The following is a 17,735-nucleotide window of genomic DNA, read 5'->3' on the forward strand; positions in this document are numbered from 1 at the left end:
GTGGGCCAAGCCCTAGTCAATCTGTCAGGGGTGGTGGGGGTGGTGGAAAGCAGGTCACCTGGGAGAGACACCTAAGCGGCTGCGGGACATGACCCAGCGCTGCCACTCGGGTCTGACGGCAGCGAGTGCCCTGGTCAGCCCCCCGATTCCAAGGCCCGAACCACATACCTGCAGGATGGCTCTGCCGTGACAGCCGGTATCTCCTCCCCACGCAGAGCACCCCGCCCCCGAGCAGCAGGAGCCCCAGCTGTCCCCCAGTTTCCAAGCGCCTCACCTCTCCTCTCCGGGGGTTTGAAGAAGTCGGCCGAGAAGAACACGGAGGATGCCAGCTCTTTTGGGAAGTCATCACGGATGTCCTCGAGCCGCGGCACCCAGGCTCCCGTGAAGTTAAACTTGTCGAAGACGTCGACGGCCAGGACTGTGGGCACAGCGGTCTCCGTCACACCCAGCTCAGAGCCGCGCCCCGGGAGCCGTCGGGGACAGCTGCCCTGACCCACAGTCTCTAAACCAGAATCTCCTGACCCCGAGTTCTTTAAACCCACTGAGGTCACGCCCCGGGTTCCTAAGCAGGAAGGGGAGAACACGAGGCGGGTCTGGTCACTGAGCGGACACCTGAAACTGTCAGGGCCAGGACTCACGGGGCAGTGCCAGAGGCCAGCACGGACAGCGACAGCCCCTCCCTGGTAGGGACGCCGTGGTTACAGACCCGTCCAGTGACAGATAACTGGGTAAAGCACGGGGCCACGTTCAGGAAGGAGCAATCCCTGGCTCTGCCCAAGCGCCCTCTACGGCTGCAGGAGGAAACAGGAGCCTCCCGCCAGGCCGGCCTCTGGGGCTCTGTCAGCGCCGCCCGGCTGGGTCGGGGGCTGCTTCTAATGAAGGAGCCCGACTGCTTAACCCCTGACCCCAGAGCAGCGAGTCCTGAGCACTCTGGGGACTCAGTTCACGAGGTGTCCATTTTGCTGGTGACTGTCCGGCCCTGTCCACCGCCCCGATGCAGGGCCACCCTGTCCCGTCCCTCCCTGGGCCTGAGCCCCCTGGCCCACCCTTGGACAGACTCACACCCCAGCTCCGAGAGGCCCAAGGACCACCAAGGTCACAACAGCAGCACCTCGCCTCCTCTGCCCGTGCCGGTCCCCGATCCCCTGGGCCCGGGAGGACCTGTGCATTTCTCCAGGTCACCCGTGAACAGGCTGGACGAAGAAGGTCTGATGTCCCCGTTTTACAGTAAGCAAAGGGAGGTCAGAGCTGTTGACCCTTCCCTAAGAGACGGCCGAGCTGGGGGGAGTGCGCACATGGCCCGGCTGTGCCCCGGGAGCATGCCCGCCCCCGCGCTGGCTCCTGGATCTTACTCATGTTGGCGGTGACGATGACGAAGGGCCTCAGGTAGGTCCTCCGCAGGTTGCGCGCCACGTTGCTGAGGTAGTCCTCGAAGCGGCTCAGCAGCTGGGCCGCGCCCTCCTCGCTCCGCTGGATGTGCTCCCACGCTGCCCTGGTGCCTGGCGCCAGGAGGGCACTGCCGGTGTGGACGACATCCTGGTCAGACACACAGACAGATGGCACTCAGCGCGTGGGTGCGGCCGGCCCAGGAGGCCTGGCTTACGTGCAGGGGCTCCCCAGGTTCCGGAAGGCCAGGCTGGGCCAGGCCTGAGCGGGGAGGAGATGCGCCGGCCCCCGCACACCCCAGGGATTCAGGGTCTATGTGAACACGGCCGTGGCAGTGAGGGACGGACATGTGGGGTCTCTGGGGCTCGGGAGCCCAGCCCAAGACAGAAACCGGGGGGGGGGGGACTTGCATTCTCAAAGAATCAGAAACGGAAACAAAGTTCATTGGCCCAAACTCTCAGGCCTGGATTGAAGTGCAGGTGAGGGGACCCTCCCTGCCTGGGCCCCAGGGGGGTCTGTGTGGACAGGGAGACAGGGAGGACACCCCCAGGGCTCTGTGCAGACAGGGGGATCCCCCCAGGGCTCTGCGTGGACAGGGGATACGCCGGGGCTCTGTGCAGACAGGGGAGGCCTAGAGAGAAGCAGAGAGGAAGCGAGGCGGCACTGTGCCCCACGAGCAGTCTGCAGACATCAGGAGGAATGAGTGTCCGCACCTGTCATTCTAAACAGATGTTCCTTAGGGGCGAGTGACTTCACACAGGGCGAGCAGGAGGGTCCGTGTCGGAGAGGCCGTGCCTCCCGAAAGCTGGACCTCAGTTGTGTGGGTCGGAGTACAGACTCCGGAACCCACTTCCTTAGGAGCTGTGCACCTTGGTGCTCCGTGCCTCAGTTTCCTTACCCGTAAACTGGGGGGTGGCTGTCCCACGTCACAGATGTGTGTGTGGATTCAGCGAGCTAAAGAGCATAAACTGCACAGAGCATCGTGTGGCCCGAACTAAACGGGCAGCTGCTAGCGGCCATCCCTGTGTCCGTCCCCACAACGGAGACCCGCCTGTGCCCTTCCTGGAACGCTCTAACGTCCGTCTGTAATCAGTTTTGCTGGTCACGGAACTGGCCTGGGCTCACGTGTGTACAGGGGAGTTTGGCCTGGAGGACACTGGGCACAGAGATGTCGCACAGCCAAGCGCGCACTACGGCCGTCCTCCGAGCCCCTGCGGGACGCCCGCCTGAGCTCACGGCCCATCCTGCCCGCACCCTCCTACCTCGTGGAAGTCGGCGTCCCGCGTGGCCGCCAGCTCGAAGCCCTGCTGGTGGCTCTCATGCTGCAGGACGCGGGCCAACAGCTGGTAGGCCGTGCGCACGTCGTGGCCGAAGAGTGTGCCCGTGTGCTGCGTGGCGTTCCGCAGCGCCTTGGCCAGCCGCAGGGCCCCGGCACCGTCCAGCCGCGTCTCGTTCCGGCTCAGCTTCTCATTCTGGAACGAGGGAGCAAAGGCAATGTCTGCAAACCTACTGCGTGGCTGCGTGGGGTCCTCCTTGTTCAGAAAACCACACCACTCTCTGGTGGAAATTGCCTTGTCAGGAAAGAACTTGAGAAACCCCCCCAAATCCCAAGCTGACAACTGTGGCACAGAAAGGAGGCTCTGCCAGGCCAGAAAACAGTTGGAAAAATACACCAGCTGAGGCTCTGAGGGAAGGGTGAGACGGGCAGAAGCAGGCTCGACCCTGGGGCTTGGCCTGGGGACACGACCCAGGGACTCAACCCTGGGGGCTCGGAGTTTGCAGAATCAGATGCTGAGCTGGGTCCTCAAGGAGAAGGAACCAATGTGCCCTAGCCATGCCAGTGTCTGGCCACACGGTCCCAGCTGCCTGGACGCCCAGCCATCCCAGCAGCCTCTCCCCACACCGGTCCCTACCGTGGCTTTGAGCTGCACGAACGAGGCCGTGGTGCAGTTGAAGAGCTCGGGGGGCCGCCAGCCCTTCTCGCCGCTGCAGTGCCGGACTGCGTTTCCTGGGACAGAGAGGGTGCATTCGCAAGACCTGAAGTTCTAATTGCTAATTAACGCGTGTTTGTCTGGGAAATACCGAAACCCCACGTATCGCCTGGGGTGTGAACCCCAGGGGAGTGTGCACCTCTCGCTGGCCCAGGGCTGAGCAGGGGCCACAGCCACGACGAGCAAACCTCAGGGCAAGTCCGTGACACAACAGCCCAGCTCAACTGTCGGCCGAGTACCCACAGATCCACGCGCACCCCACGCCTGCCATGAGCTGTGCGCTCTCCCGACAGCCCTTCAAGGGCAGATGCAGCTCCCACCCCTTTTTGCAAAGGGAACCCCCACGCCGAGCAGGGAAGCAGCTCACGTGTCTCCGGCGCTCTGCGCACCGCCATGTGCCCTTCCCACGTTTTCTCATTTACCGTTAAGGGAAAAGTTCCGCATCTTCCCTTGACACTTTGGCTGAATGAGGTTTTTCAACACCGAACGTGAGTTCTACTGCCTCGCCCACACGCCACATGCCTCCCCCCGGATCTCCTGCTGGGAGTGGACGTCACAGGCCACGGGCACTCACCCACGGACCCCTTGGGACACGGCACCGCGGCGGGCTGCCCAAACTTGGTCTGCGGCCACCAGATGCCGGCTTCAAATGCTCTCGGACACCCGCTGTAGATCACTGGGGGACAGAGGCAGGAAAGCCCTCAGCCTGGCTCAGCCATGCCCCCAGCAAAACGGACCCCTCATGCCTCCCACCCAGCAGTTAGAACAGGTGGGGGTGACCCCAGCTCTGATGATGGGCCAGCTTCATAGAGGCCACATGGGCACAGCCAGACCCTGAGGCTGCTGAGCGTCCCCCCCCGACACACATGCACACGTGCCCAGCAGCCCGTGCCCACGGTGCAGCCTGAAGGGGGTCAAGGGGCACCGCAGACCTTCACAGCCGAGCGTGGTGACCTGGGCGAAAGGGTTGTCGCAGCGGTTGCACTGGCGGCCGATGACGCCGGGCTTGCAGGCGCACTGCCCCGTGCCCATGTCGCAGGCGCGGCTGTGGGAGCCGTCGGGGAAGCAGTCACAGGGCAGGCAGGTGTCCTGGTCCAGGGGCTGGTAGTGGTTCTCCTGAAAACGCAGGAGCAGCGCGTGGGACTCCCGGGGCCGGCAGGGCCCCTGGGGCTGAGTCCTGGGCCACATCCAGCCTCCCACCGCCTGCCGGCCTCTCTCCACTGCCCTCCGCCCACGTTCCCCAGGCCACACCACACTGGGGCATTCTCCAGAAAAGCAACCCACTCTCATATCTTAGTGAATTTTTTGTGGCCACCTGCATACTCATCCTAAATGGAGATACAGGTATGAGAATGGTCTTTCTAGGATTTTCTTTTGAACTTCTGAAGGAATCAGAAGCTGCCTGAAGGTCTATCACGGGGCAGGTCAGGGTCAAGAGCATGGGCTTCGGATTCAGAAAGCCCTGGGTTTACGTCCAGCTCAGCTGTTCACTGGCCACACCAACCTTGCCTGGTCACTCAAGCGCCCCTACGGAAAACTGGAGTGGGTTGTGACCTGGGCAGACGCCTGACCACTGTCACCACTTCCGTGTCAGCAGGGACACGGAACAGTCCGCATGGGGTCCCGGCTGTGTGTGCTGGGAGGAGGCACACACATGTTAACAGTCACCCTGGGAGGGGAGATGGATGCCGCTGTCACCTTTTAAATTCCTTTCTGCATGTCTTGTAACTTTTTACGAGAAAAAAAATCCAAGGCACGTTCTCCCAAAGGACCCATCCCCACCACCCTCCCACCTCTGCATCCCCCTGATGCGCCCTGGCGCCCCACCGGTCCCGTCCTGGTTCCCTATGGCTGTTGTGATCTTTCATTTAAGCATTTCAGGAGACGAGTCACGTTTCAGGAGCTCTGAAGAGCGCTGGGGAGCGTCAGAATGCGCCCCCACAATGGCACTTTCCCCTTCCTGGGATGCAAGCACTTCGGGGTGATGGCACCTGTCGCTTGCCAAGCGGCTACTTTTACCAGCGGACCTTTACTTTGGGCTCAGTCGAGCAGCTCAACAGCGGCTGCTAACAGGACACTGAAGGTGCACGACATGTTTCCGAGCCAAGAAGGTCGGGGTCTTACAGGCTTAGGGCTGAGAACAAGGCAGCACGCTCAGACACCAGGCGGGGGCCCGGATTCTGCTCTCAGTAAACAGGCCGGAATGAGGCTCTGCACGCAGACAGGGGGCAGTGGGCGGGGCTTTGCGCTCCGACTCCAGCCAGGGGTCGGGGCTCTGCTCTCAGGAGGTGCGAATGGGGCTTTGCGCTCTGGACCGGGGCGAGGCGCGGGCAGGCTTTGCGCACAGACTAAAGGCTGGGATGGGACTTTGCTCTCAGATACCAGGCGGGGATGGGGCTCTGGTCTCAGACAACAGGTGAGGGGCGGGACTTTGTGCCGGGGCTCTAGCGCACACTTGGCAAATGCAAGGCCCGGGCTGAACCCGGCCCTCCACCTTGTTGTATCTGCCCAGCACCTTGTTTCTACCTGGCAGCAGTGCCCAGCTCTCACTTAACTGTTAAGGAGTAGTCACATTTATACAGTCCTAAAATTACATCTGTCCTTAGAAGGCAGCCACGAGGCTGATGTGGTCCCGGTGAAAATGAGTTTGACACCTCTGCTCTAGCAGAACACAGGGCCTTGCACTCAGACTCGAGGCCGGGAGCACGGCGACTGGAGTCAGGGGGCGGGGCTCTGCTCTCAGACTGTAAGTGGGAATTAGGCTTTGCCCTCAGGCATGAGGCAAGGGGCGGGGCTTTGCACTCAGACAGGAGGCGGTGGGCGGGGCTTTGTACTCAAACTCGAGGAGGGGGCGGGGCTCAGGTCTCAGAAAGTAGTCAGGGGGAGGGGCTTTGCTCAGACTGTAGGCGGGAATCAGGCTTTACACTCAGACAGGAAGCGAGGGGTGGGGCTCTGCGCTCCCACTGGAGACGCGGATGGGGGGCGTCGGGGCTCTGCGCTCCCACACGAGGTGGAGGGTAGTGCTCTGCGCTCAGACAGGAGGGGGGAATGGGGCTTAGTGCTCAGGTTCTAGGCGGGAGGCGGGGCTTTGCGCTCTGACAGGAGGTGAGAATGGGGCTTTGCACTCAGACACCAGGAGGGGATGGGGCTTTGCTCTCAGATACCGGGCAGGACGGGGCTTTAGGCTCAGACAAGCCTGGGGTGGGGCTCCGCCTCAGGCACCTGGAGGAGATGCAACTCTGCGCTGCGCTCAGTGGGCGGGGCTCTGAGCTCAGAGAGGAAGCGAGAGGCGGGGCTCTGAGCTGTGACAGGAAGCTGGGGCGGGGCTCTGCGCTCAGGATGCAAAGGGCAGGGCTTTGCGCTCAGACTCGAGTGGGCAGTGTGGCTCTGGACTGGGACAAGAGGCGTGGCACGCCCCACCACAAACAGGAGTCGGACTGGGAGGTGGGGTGTGCTCTAGGCTTCTCATATTTGACAGTTTTCGGTGTCTCTGAGTGCTGGTTGGATAAAAGACCAGGACAATGGCCTGCTAGGAGAACTGTAGCTGGGGCCAAAGCTGAGCCAAGAGCACAGGAAGCGCTGTGTCCTGTTACCCACAGGTTGTGGTGCTGAGGACTCAGTTCCCAGCGTCCAAACCAGCTCACAGGTGAAACCCAGCCTGGGGGTACTCAGTACCTAGGGGGGCAGCACAAACTCTCAGCCCACATCTGTGTGCGCACTGATGTCCCTGGGCTCAGGACACTCGTGTGACTGTGTCCAGGTGTGTGCAGGTAGGCGTGTGTGCATGTGTGTGCACGTGGGCCATCTCCCCAGGCTCAGCACTCGGGGTGCAGGTGGGGGCGCGTCCCCGCCAGCCACCTGCGGGCCGGGCCTCACCTTGCACTGGCACTGCCCGTTGGTCTTGTTGCAGTCGGGGTCGAAGCCTTTGCTGACGGCACAGTGGCACGGCCCGCACACGGGGTTCCCCCACCAGCCCCTGGGGCACGGAAGGTCCACCCTGTCGGGAAGATAAGGCAGCAGGTGGAAGGACTGCATCACGGTCCTTCCTGAGAAGCCAGTTGGAGGCGGGGCCTTGGCTGGCCTGGGCCTGGGTGCTGCCTTCCCCCGCAAGGGCTTCAGTTCCCCCCACTTGCCTTTGCCCTTAGCATTTCATGTCTTAATCCCAGCCTTGAGGGACCCACATCTGGAAGGGTTCTACCTATCTAGAACTGTTATTTTTAAATAATTTGCTTCCTTTTTTCTTTGCCGGGAAGACACAGGCGAGAGGCCCCGCCCAGGCCTGCTGTTGGCGTGACACACACATGTTGACTCTGCCTCAGCGCCCACACTGTGACGCATGGCCATGGGGCTCAGTGACAGCTGGCCCCAGCCCCACACAGAGCACGCTGAGCCCCGAACCCCGGGCCTGGGCGTCTGCTGGCTCAGGGTGCACAACAAGGGCTCGGCAGCACCCTGGGGCCCTAGGCCCCAGGGGCAGATTCAGCCCCTCGGAGGCTGAGAGCAGCTTTGCCTAGAATGCCGTCTGCCTCAGTTAGCTCCGCGTAACCAGGGGTGGGACCCCACGGGCTCCAGATCGCCACACCCGCCCAGTCCCAGTCCCGCCTGGTCAGCCTGCACCAGCAGACCCTGAGGGAGAGTGGTGTTCAAGGTGACAGGCCAGCCCCACCTCCCAGGTGCTGGCTGCTGCCTGTCGCTGTCACCCTACAACTGCTCCTGACCTGACAGCTCACCTAAGTATCATCTGCAGACCCACCTACCCATGTGACATCACCCTGCCAATATTCCTCAGGCTCCTCAAAATCGAGTGCTGTCCCGTGCTTCCTTCCCTGACTGGTGGCACTCCACCCACCTACCTGTCCACCTCATACTCTCATTCACCTGACGAGCAATTATTAAGCACTGACTGTGTACACAGTGGAACTGTGGAAACAAACGGAGCAGAGTTCCTGGGCCTGGGGGCTCCAGTCTGGTGTTCATGACCCTGCGCTAACTGTGTGGGGACCCCAGGGCCTTGGCCGACCACATCTCCTACCGCCCTCCTCAGCCCTGAATGCCTGCAGCACCAGGTCTTGGGGACACGCACAGCCTCCAAGCCGGCCCCCCTACTCTGGCTCCCGCCTGCTCCAACCTTGCTCCGCAAGGGAACCAGGGCCTCTGGCCCCAACGCCCCCACAGAGCCGAGCTCTGTTCCTACGTGCAAGGCAGGCCCCTCCCAGGCCTGTCTGCCTCCCAAGCGCAGGGCATGCTGGGACAGCCCAGCCTCCAGGCCTGGCCCACTGGGGTCCACAGGCAGCCTCCTCCCACCACGGCTCCCAGGCCCCGCTGCTGCTTTGCCCCTGAAACGCCCACTCCTCCGGCCTCCTGGCCTCCTGGCCTCCCATCCCGTCATCCAGACGGGTGCCTGCCTCCTGGAGAGATCACAAGCTGAGGGCACAACTGTGTCTCACTCATGGGCAGCGTTACGGGACACTTTACAGTCCCCACATGACAAAGAACAGAGGAGACAACCCTGCCAGGTGCAGCTGCGGGTGGCCTCGCGGCTCCTGCACCTGAACGGCCGGCACGGGCTGAGGGCCATGCCAGTGGGGAACCAGGCGCCCAGCTGGGGAATGTGATTCACCTGCGACGGCCCTGGACTTTTGTGCATGTCGGACACGACGACAGTGTTTTGCGTGGTGACGTACATCTTCCCGTGTCTCGGGGCCAGCCTGCTCTGAGCCCGGTGGGCTCCGGGTAAAAACCAGTTGTTTGCAGGTTTCCGAGTGGAAACGTGCTCACCGAGGGTGAGTTTGGGACGCCCAATCAGGTTCTCGTTTATTTCATGCCAAATGTGAGGAGAAAACAGGTCCTTTACCCAGAATTACAAGTATTTCGGGTGAAGTGACGGAGAGGAGACGCAGTGTCAGGAGCAGCCCCTGCACGGACAGGCGTTGGCAGCGCTGCGGTGGGCCTCTTACCTGTTCTCGCAGTACGGCCCGTAGTGGAGGGACCCACACTCGCACACGTAGCCCCGGGGGGCGCCCGGGCTGCGCACGCAGGCCGCCATGTGCTCACAGGGGTTCAGGTGGCAGACATCCACACACTTCCTTCCAAAGTACCCTGTGGGGACAAGCCAGCATTACCGCCGCCCCAGAGCCGGCCGCTGGCACGGCAGGCCCACCTCCTGGAGCCAAACGTTCTGCGTAAGGCATCTCGGCCGTGTGCACTCCCCCGACGCGATGTGCCAGACCACTCTGTGTAGTCACGGGGACCAGGAGCATTCGGTGGGTCAGACTTGGACAGACAGACACGAGGGCTTCCCGACACCCTGGGACAGTGGGAAACAGGGGGCAGAAGTGCCCAGCTGCCCCAGGACACACGGTAGAGGGTGCCGGCTGAGCACAACAACAGCACCTCAGAATTCAAAGCCAACACTGAAAGTACACTCGTTCAAAATGTGGACTTCTCTCTAACTCTCTCCCGCCTCACCACGAGCCCTGAGGATGGAGCCCGGAGGGTCCCCCTGCTGAGTGAGGGCGAGACACATTCAAGCAGAGAAGGCTGCTCCCAGGCCCACAGAGAGCAGGTGGGGAGGCCACCACCCCGCTCAGCTTTCCTCAATGCACCTGCAACACCAAAGGTGCCGCCCTCGGCTGGGCTGACAGGCACCGATCAGGGAGGAGGGGGGATGGGCGGTAGGTGCTCACCTTTGTCACAGACGCAGACGTAGCTGTCCCAGGTGTCATGGCATTGGCTGTGTGGAGGGCAGGGGCTGGAGGTGCACGGGTCCCCCACGTCACAGCCGTCCTTCACCCTGACCTTGAGGGCGTCGTCCATGTTCAGCATGGCGATGTTGGTGGACGTCTCCCCCATCCTCACGCCCTGTGTTAAGAAAGGGCAGCCGGACTTAGCCACGGGCCTTGGGGCTGGAGGAATCCTGATAGGTCCCTGGGGGGTTAAGGATCCCCAATTCTGTCTGGTCCCTTGTTTCTAAAGCAACACCTCATTTATGTGCGACCCTGAGACTGGTGGGATGAGGGGGGCAGAGAGGTGGGGCGATGGCGGAACGAGGTCACCCTGCCTCCACCAGGCTGTATTCTAGGTGGGGAGAAAGGCCCCCGGAAATGAAGACAGAAGATTTCCACAGCCCAGTAATTCCCTGTGAGCATCACAAGGAAAAATACAGGAAGGTCACAGAAGGTATGACTGTGGGGGACAGTGGGCATCCCGGGGGGAGGGGCCACCACACAAGGCACCACAGTGGGGCCACACCTGGCGAGGCCCAGGGCAGGAGGCCGGGTGGCTGGAGCACAGCAGAGAGCTGGGGGAGGGGCTCAGGGAACAGGCCGGGCGGTGGGGGCAGGTGGCAAGGTGAAGGAATGCAGTTTATTTCCTTGCAGTGGGAGCCCAGCGGCTTCAGCTGGGCTACTCTGTGAGCAGCCGCCAGAACGGCTGGACGAGGGGACAAGTGTGGGATCCGTGCAGGTGAGGTGGACAGGTGGGGCCAGTGGAGGCCGTGAGGGGCCAGTTCAGGCCACACCATGAAGGCAGAGCCGTAGGCGGCTGGCCGTGGCAGGGGGGCAGGGGCTTTGGAGGAGGAGGTGGGGAAACATGGGGAGGACGGGCCTAAGTTGGAAACTGGATTTGTTCAGGTTGGGGTGGCTCTTAAAGTATCGGTTCACTGAAAACTAGCAAGTTGCCCAGTGGCACCCGGTGTGGTGCCGACGGCCCCGAGTCAGCGTGAGGCGTGGCCACGAGCTCCGTCCTACCTGCATGCAGCCCCGGAACCCGTGGCGCACCGAGACCTTGTCCTCAGACACGCCCCCCACCACGATGCTCCTCATCTTCAACCCCGGGAGCTGGTTCCCAATCTGCACCGTGTCCTGTGAAGAAGAGGGACCACATCCACCATTCTGGAAACACCTTCTGGCTGAAGCGAGCATGCTCAAAACTCAAACCCAGCTGCTTTAGCAAATGCCCCGTAGTCCGAGGCCACTGGGGCCTTCCATGGGGGGCCGGGCTCAGCCTTCTCCGTGGGAAACACGGCCGTCTGTGGGTGACGGGCAGGCGTGGGAACCAGGTCAGAGGGCACACGTCTGCATCCCAGCCCCACCAAGATGGTCAGCTCGGGGGGCGGGGGCAACCCTCCCACCTGCAAAACCGGCCCCTGTGTGAGGAAAAGCTTGGCGAATGGGGGAGTCAGCAGCAGACGGAAAATACGTCCACTGCTGGGGGGTGTAAGGCGGCCCCACCAGGCCCTGGGTCGGGAAGGCGTGCCCGTGGACTAGCCTGCCGTCTGCTCTCAGAACCAGGTGTGAGAGGGCCTGGACGCCAAGAGCACTTGGCAATCGTCCGTAAGTGTGGGCGTCCTGTAGGACACACCTCTTGTTACCTGGCTGCAAACCATGGAAATCCACGGGGTTCAGCAAGTGCTCTCTGAGTGCGCCCTGCCGGGGAGTGCACGTCCCATCCGGGGCAGGCAGGCCTCAGGCGCCCCCACTGGGTCCCTGGGTCTCACTGCTCACCCACCCACCTGCACGCACCGTCCACTCTGAGGGCAGCAGCCCATGCGGTATTAATCTTTGCACCCCAAAGGCCCAGGAGGGGAACATAATTGTTACTCGAGACACCTTTGCTAAAAGAGACCCCTGCTGAAGGCACATGTGGGGACTCACGGGCGGAGTCCAGTTCCTGACCCCAGGACCGACCCCAGGAACTGACCCTCGAGAAAAGGGATGAGGTGCAGGTGCCGGGGACCTCAGCACAAGGCAGAATGTGAGACTGAAACCCAGGGGGGCTCAGAGCGTGCACCCCCACATCTCCAAGGGCTCTGGAGGGTCACTCGGTCTTCCCCCAGACCCAACACAGGGGCCTTGCCCAGAGAGGGTGCAGGAGCCGACTCACCTGGTCCATGCCGTAGTCCAAGGTCATGACCGCCAGGTACTTGATGTCTTTGCCATCCTTGGCGCTCTTCAGCTCTATCAGCAGGTGGTGCCACTCCCCATCGGTCACGCGTGACCTGGACAGCCTCATGGACGCCACGTCCGCGGGGCCGTGGGACACCTCAAACTGGATGTGGTTGTCCAGGACCTGTGGGCAGGGGGCGGTCAGACAGAGTGACGACGGGCACGGTGCTCCAGGCGGGCCGCACACGTGGGCAGGTTTCGCTTCTCGTCGCCGTGACACCCCTCAGGAGTTTGCGCCTTTCTCTAGGGGAGGATGTGTCAGTGCTGACCGAGGCCCAGGACAGTACCGCTCGCTCGACCTAAGTAGCGAGATCGACCACATAGTCAGGTGACTGCCGGGCTCCTATTTTGGAAGCAGATGTCACCCTTTAGATGATGAGATTGTTCGAGTATAGGGGCAGAAAGACAGAATCCAGCAGTGTAACCGGCCAGGGACAGTCACATTTGAAGGACACACAGCCAGGGTAAAGCCAAGATCACGCTTCCCCTCAGGAAGGACTGGCACAGAGCCCCCGCCAGGGAGGAAACGGAAAGTGGCCGGGAAGAGCTGGGCGGGTGCCCCCTGTGGCCGCCAGCCGGGTCTGGAAGACACGCTGAGGCTGGGGGGAGCTTTCTGGGGCCACGGGCCGGGCGGGCAAACCTGGGTTTCAGAGGCAGCCCATGGCAGGGACCCTGTCAGGACACACCTGAGAGGTGGTGTGACGCCACCGCGCCAGTGGCACATTCTGCTTTTCAGTATGACGCCCAGCACCCAGTCGAGATGACCCAGAGCCCAGGGACACCACAGGGGGCCTGAAAACCAGGAGAGGCAGGAAAACTCTGGAAGCAGACTCATCAGACGCAGCCGTGAGAAGAATAACAGGACCCACAGAACTTCCCGGGACAGGGGCAGGAGGCCACCAGACCCTTATTTCAAAAGTACGTTTGTGAGACTAGAGTCAAGCTACCGTGTTTACATACTTGTGAGAAAGGCCGGAAAATAACATTGTCATGAACCTCATGTTTAAATGTAACTGCAGTCAATATAGAGTCAAACAAACAAACAAACAAAAACTGTTCCTCAGAGAACACCTGGCCACTGTCAATGGCACTTCAACTTTCCTTTAGCTGAAAACTGTCCCCTGAGTGTGTCATCTACGGCAAATCCGGCACAGCGATCCTGGCGCCTCGAAACTGCGTGGTGTGTGATATGAGAACTTACCAAGAGCAGAGATAACACACTGCTGCAGCAACTTTGTGTCAAATTGATCCAGCAAACTTGCGAAAAAGGCAAAACCCCAGAACTACGAATGCACGGGAGCCCAGCCGAACATGTAAGGGTCCAGAAACGCTGATGCGAAGGGAGAGAAGGAGGTGCATCGCACAAACACCGACCGGAAGCAGGCCGGTGTCGCCACGGCGACAGGAGACACGGCACGGTTAGGCAAAATTAATCACAAGGGACAAAGAGGGTCTTCATAACGATGACGGTCAATTTTCCAGGAAAACAATTCTAAATCTGAACAGACTAACAACAGCCTCCACGCCCACACAGCAAAAACAGACACAACTGAAGAGATAAACCCACAATCGGGGCTGGCACTGTGTTTTGTTTAATTCTCCTGAGATACGTTTGAGAGAGAGAAACATCACCCGGTTGTCTCCCACACACGCCCCGACCAGGGATCAAACCCAAAACCTAGGTCTGTGCCCCGACCGGGGATCGAACCGACAACCTTTTGGTGCACGGGACGACACTCCAACCACCAAACCACCCAGCCCAGCCAGGGTGTCAAGGTTGCAGATTTTTTTTTAAGATTTCATTTATTTATTTTTAGAGAGAGAGGAAGGGAGGGAGAGAGGGAGAGAAACATCAAGGTGTGGTTGCCTCTCGTGCACCCCGCATTGGGGACCCTGCCTGCAACCCAGGCGTGTGTCCTGACTGGGAATCGAACCAGCAACCCTTTGGTTTGCAGCCTGCGCTCAATCCACTGAGCCACACCAGCCGGGGCACGTTGGAGATTTTTAACTCACCTCTTCAGTAACTGAGAAGAGAGCAGAACAAAACAAACCAAGAAAACCAGTGAAGACAGAAGATTCGAACGCCCCGTGAGCAGGCGCCCTGCCTGATGCACACAGAGCAGCCACAGGGCACACGCTCCTCAGCCCGGCGGGAGAGTCGCGAACACTGCGCCCCGCGGGGCTGCGGAGCAAGTCTGCACGGGTTTCAATGCTCTGCAATGCCACGCGGACGCTCTCCCACCTGCACTTGTGCCGGGAACAGTCCAGAACAACACACTGGAAAGAGGGCCTGTTTGCTCATTCCAGAATATATCGGTACTTCTTAAACATCCCGCGACCGAAGGAGAAATCATGACGGAAGATAGGAAGTACTGTAGCTGATCACAAAGAAAATACAACTAATAACGCGTCTTGGCTTTTAGTCTTGGTCGACAGTCAACTAAGGAGACGGTTTTAGCCTTTTTGCACTTTGCTCCCTTTTGTCCTGCAGACAAGGGTCTACGCATCACCGTCCCTTGCTGGCTCTTCCCCACCCTTGCTAACAAAACTCGAAGCCTGTGGCGCACCAATAAAAACGACACACGCCCACACACACAGAAGCCGTTCCTGCAGGACGGGTCCCCGGACGACGACGGTACCAGCTGCCACCCCGGGTCTGCCCCCGGACTTGGGAGCGGCATTCGACAATAGCCGGTGATCCCACTGACAATGCCGGCGGGTGCAGGGCGCCAGGGAGCAATCACCCAAATGGCCCGGGCCGCAGGGTGACTGTGCCACGTGTCTGGCCTGCCGCGGAGGCCAAGGAGCCCTGAGCTGCTGCCCACGGAGCTCACACGCCTGCAGGAGGCCCGCCTTCCACATGCATCCCATGGAAACAAGCCAGAGTATTCCCCGAGTGCCCGGGTGACCGGCCTTTGGGAACAGCCCTGGGGTGGCCTTCTGGGTGGCCGCTGGGGCCTGGCAGATCTCCCCCCTCAAAGGTCTCCACTCTTGCCACCCACTCTCCCGGGCAAAAAGCCTTCATTTTTGGATTAGCCACCCATAACGTAATTATTCAAACAACACGGGAGTCCGTGGCCCTGGGGGTTGTTCCTACTGAGGCGTACTTTTTTCCTACGGAGACCCCGGTGCCGAATGACAACACGCAAGCTCCCATTCATCACCTGAACCCAACAGCCAATTTAGTTTGTTCCAACAGTGAAACAACCGCAAAGAAAAACACACCATCACCAGGCAGAGCCATCCTTGCCGAGTGTGGGGCCAGAGCGGGCTTCTGGGGCCGCCCGGGGTGCGGAGGACAGGACAAGTTACCGCGGGCAGAAGGTCAGCTGTGACAGTCCCGGAAGCACACAGACCGTGCGTGGGGTCCGGTGCGTGTCTGGACACTCTCTGAGCAGTGACGCAGGGGAGGGACACGCAGGCCCGCAGACGGAGGCCGCTGTCCAGGCTCCAGCCTTGGCCCCTGCCCGGCAGGGCTAGTCACGCCCCCTTGGGGCTCTGTCCTCATGACCTGCCAGCCCACTGGGCGCCGCGGCCCCACGGACCTCCGACAGGGAGCTCACAGGGGACGCTGGGAATCTGTGCCCTCCCTCTGCCCCTGCCACACGGAAGCTTTCCCACATGGGTGGCCCACAGACGATGGGACACGGTCCTGTGGGTGTTGTAGCGCCTGGATGATAAGGGACCCATGGGACCCAGAGCTCAGAGTCTCTAGGCCTTTGTTTGCTGCCTCACACACAGTGTCTCCCAGATGCCGACAGGTCCACCCCAGGCTGCGGTGAGGGTGAGGCCTGCCTGGTGCGCCTGCACCAGGGACAGGGACAGGGACAGGGACAGGAAAGGCAGCCCCCGAAGTTAAGTAGCTGCTTCCTCGAGGGAAATGTCTGTGGAGCTGGGAAGGGGGCAGAAAAAGCTAGGGGACAGCATGTGATCAAATAATCTTTCCAAAGTTTCCAGAACTCTATGCTCACCTAAGGTTTTAAATGAACGACACAGGAAGGGCCAAAGTGACGAAGAGAACACACGGGAAAGGCAGCTCAGTTTGGGGGGAGACTTTCAGGAAGGTTCTAGCTGGGCACAGCCTCCTGGGAGGAACAGTCGATGGAAGCCTGCCATTTGCACCCCAAGGTGCTCACCGCCTCCTTCAGTCCCGAGCTGCCGTCCGGGACATGCTGTGGCTGAGCCCTGAGGGGCTGGGCCCGGGGTCCACCCAGCTCTTAACGAGCTCCGTGTCCCGAGCATGGAGCCCGAGAGCAAGGGCTGGAAGGTCGCCAGGGGGGTCACTCATGCTGTGCTCCTGGCCCCTCTCCCTAGCGTGGGCACGACTGTGTGGCCACCTGGGAGAGCGCGCCCGAGTCTCCTCGCTCCCCAACACGGGAGAGCCCGCCAAGCCCTCCGTGCGTGCACTGGGCAGCCCGCGATTCCCGGGCAGTGCTGCCGAGTGCTCTGGTTACACCACTCAGCCGTCACCTGTCCTGGGGGTCCAAGGTGGGACCTGGTTCTCACCTACCTGGAGATGGAGCCTGGAGGACCCACCGGCTGTGGCGGCCAGCAACACGCCGTCCTCCTGTCGGGTCCGGAACATGAGCCCCAGGTACCAGGGCACGGAGATGGTGATGTCCAGGCCGCTCCAGGACACGACGCTCTCCCCGCTGAAGCGCTGGGGGTGAGGCATGACTGTGGACACAGACACGGGACCTCCGGCCGTCAGGCGGGGCGGGGACAGGCTCCCAGGGAGGTAGGACTGGGGGCGGGGGCGGGGGGCAGAAATCTGGGCCTTTCTCATTTTTGTGCAAAGGCTGGTCTCAGCCCTCTGCTTGTATGGGGTCTGACTCTCAGAACCCAGGGGCCACGGGCTCTGCAGAAGCCCACCTGGGGGACACACACTGCCTTCCTGGGAGTGAGGCTGAGGCCTGGGGTTCCCAACCCTGGCAGGGGCACAGCCAGGGGCCCTGGGCTAGATGGCAGGCAGCGTGGGGCGACTCAGGATCCCTGGGCTGAGTACAGGGTGCTGGGCGGCACCATGAGCTCGGCCTCCCCACCCCACCCCGCACCTGCCAGGGCAGGCGCCATACGGAGGACGGTCTCCTGCTGGGAAAGCCGGGCCAGCAGTGAGCACCACATGCCACGACCCGCCCACTGTCCGCGGGTGTCTGGGGTGATGGGCCCAGACATGGCAAGGCCCCTGGACAGCTGAGACTCCCAGGCAGTTTGGGCCACCAGGGCAGTGACCAGGCTGTTACACTATTCCAGACCCCACGGGGGGTGGGCGTGGCACCGAGTCAGGCCACATCCTCACTGTGCGCCGGCCCCTGTGGACGGCAGTCAGCGGCCCGTGCCCGAGTCGCACCCTGACTCCTTCAGGTGGGACGCCACAGTCATCCCAGAGGACTTCCAGAGGAGGCCACCAGCA

General features: G+C 61.5%; 1 protein-coding gene across 2 annotated transcripts in view; it reads right to left on the bottom strand.

The window, feature by feature from the left end:
• The window catches only part of CELSR1 (cadherin EGF LAG seven-pass G-type receptor 1), a 105,488-nt gene that overhangs the window by 17,914 nt on the left and 69,839 nt on the right, over positions 1–17,735 (bottom strand). For both annotated transcript variants that reach the window (XM_053919744.2, XM_053919743.2), the window contains exons 9-20: positions 16,833–16,999; positions 12,261–12,446; positions 11,126–11,239; positions 10,064–10,238; positions 9,335–9,476; positions 7,254–7,374; positions 4,310–4,493; positions 3,952–4,053; positions 3,300–3,394; positions 2,649–2,858; positions 1,353–1,536; positions 275–418 (exon numbers count right to left, since the gene is read on the bottom strand). In XM_053919744.2, coding sequence (XP_053775719.1) covers positions 275–418; positions 1,353–1,536; positions 2,649–2,858; positions 3,300–3,394; positions 3,952–4,053; positions 4,310–4,493; positions 7,254–7,374; positions 9,335–9,476; positions 10,064–10,238; positions 11,126–11,239; positions 12,261–12,446; positions 16,833–16,999 — 1,824 coding nt within the window. The remainder of the gene's footprint in view (positions 1–274; positions 419–1,352; positions 1,537–2,648; positions 2,859–3,299; positions 3,395–3,951; positions 4,054–4,309; positions 4,494–7,253; positions 7,375–9,334; positions 9,477–10,063; positions 10,239–11,125; positions 11,240–12,260; positions 12,447–16,832; positions 17,000–17,735) is intronic.

This window comes from Desmodus rotundus, chromosome 3 (assembly GCF_022682495.2).
Source record: "Desmodus rotundus isolate HL8 chromosome 3, HLdesRot8A.1, whole genome shotgun sequence".
In the NCBI taxonomy this organism is placed as follows: domain Eukaryota; kingdom Metazoa; phylum Chordata; class Mammalia; order Chiroptera; family Phyllostomidae; genus Desmodus; species Desmodus rotundus.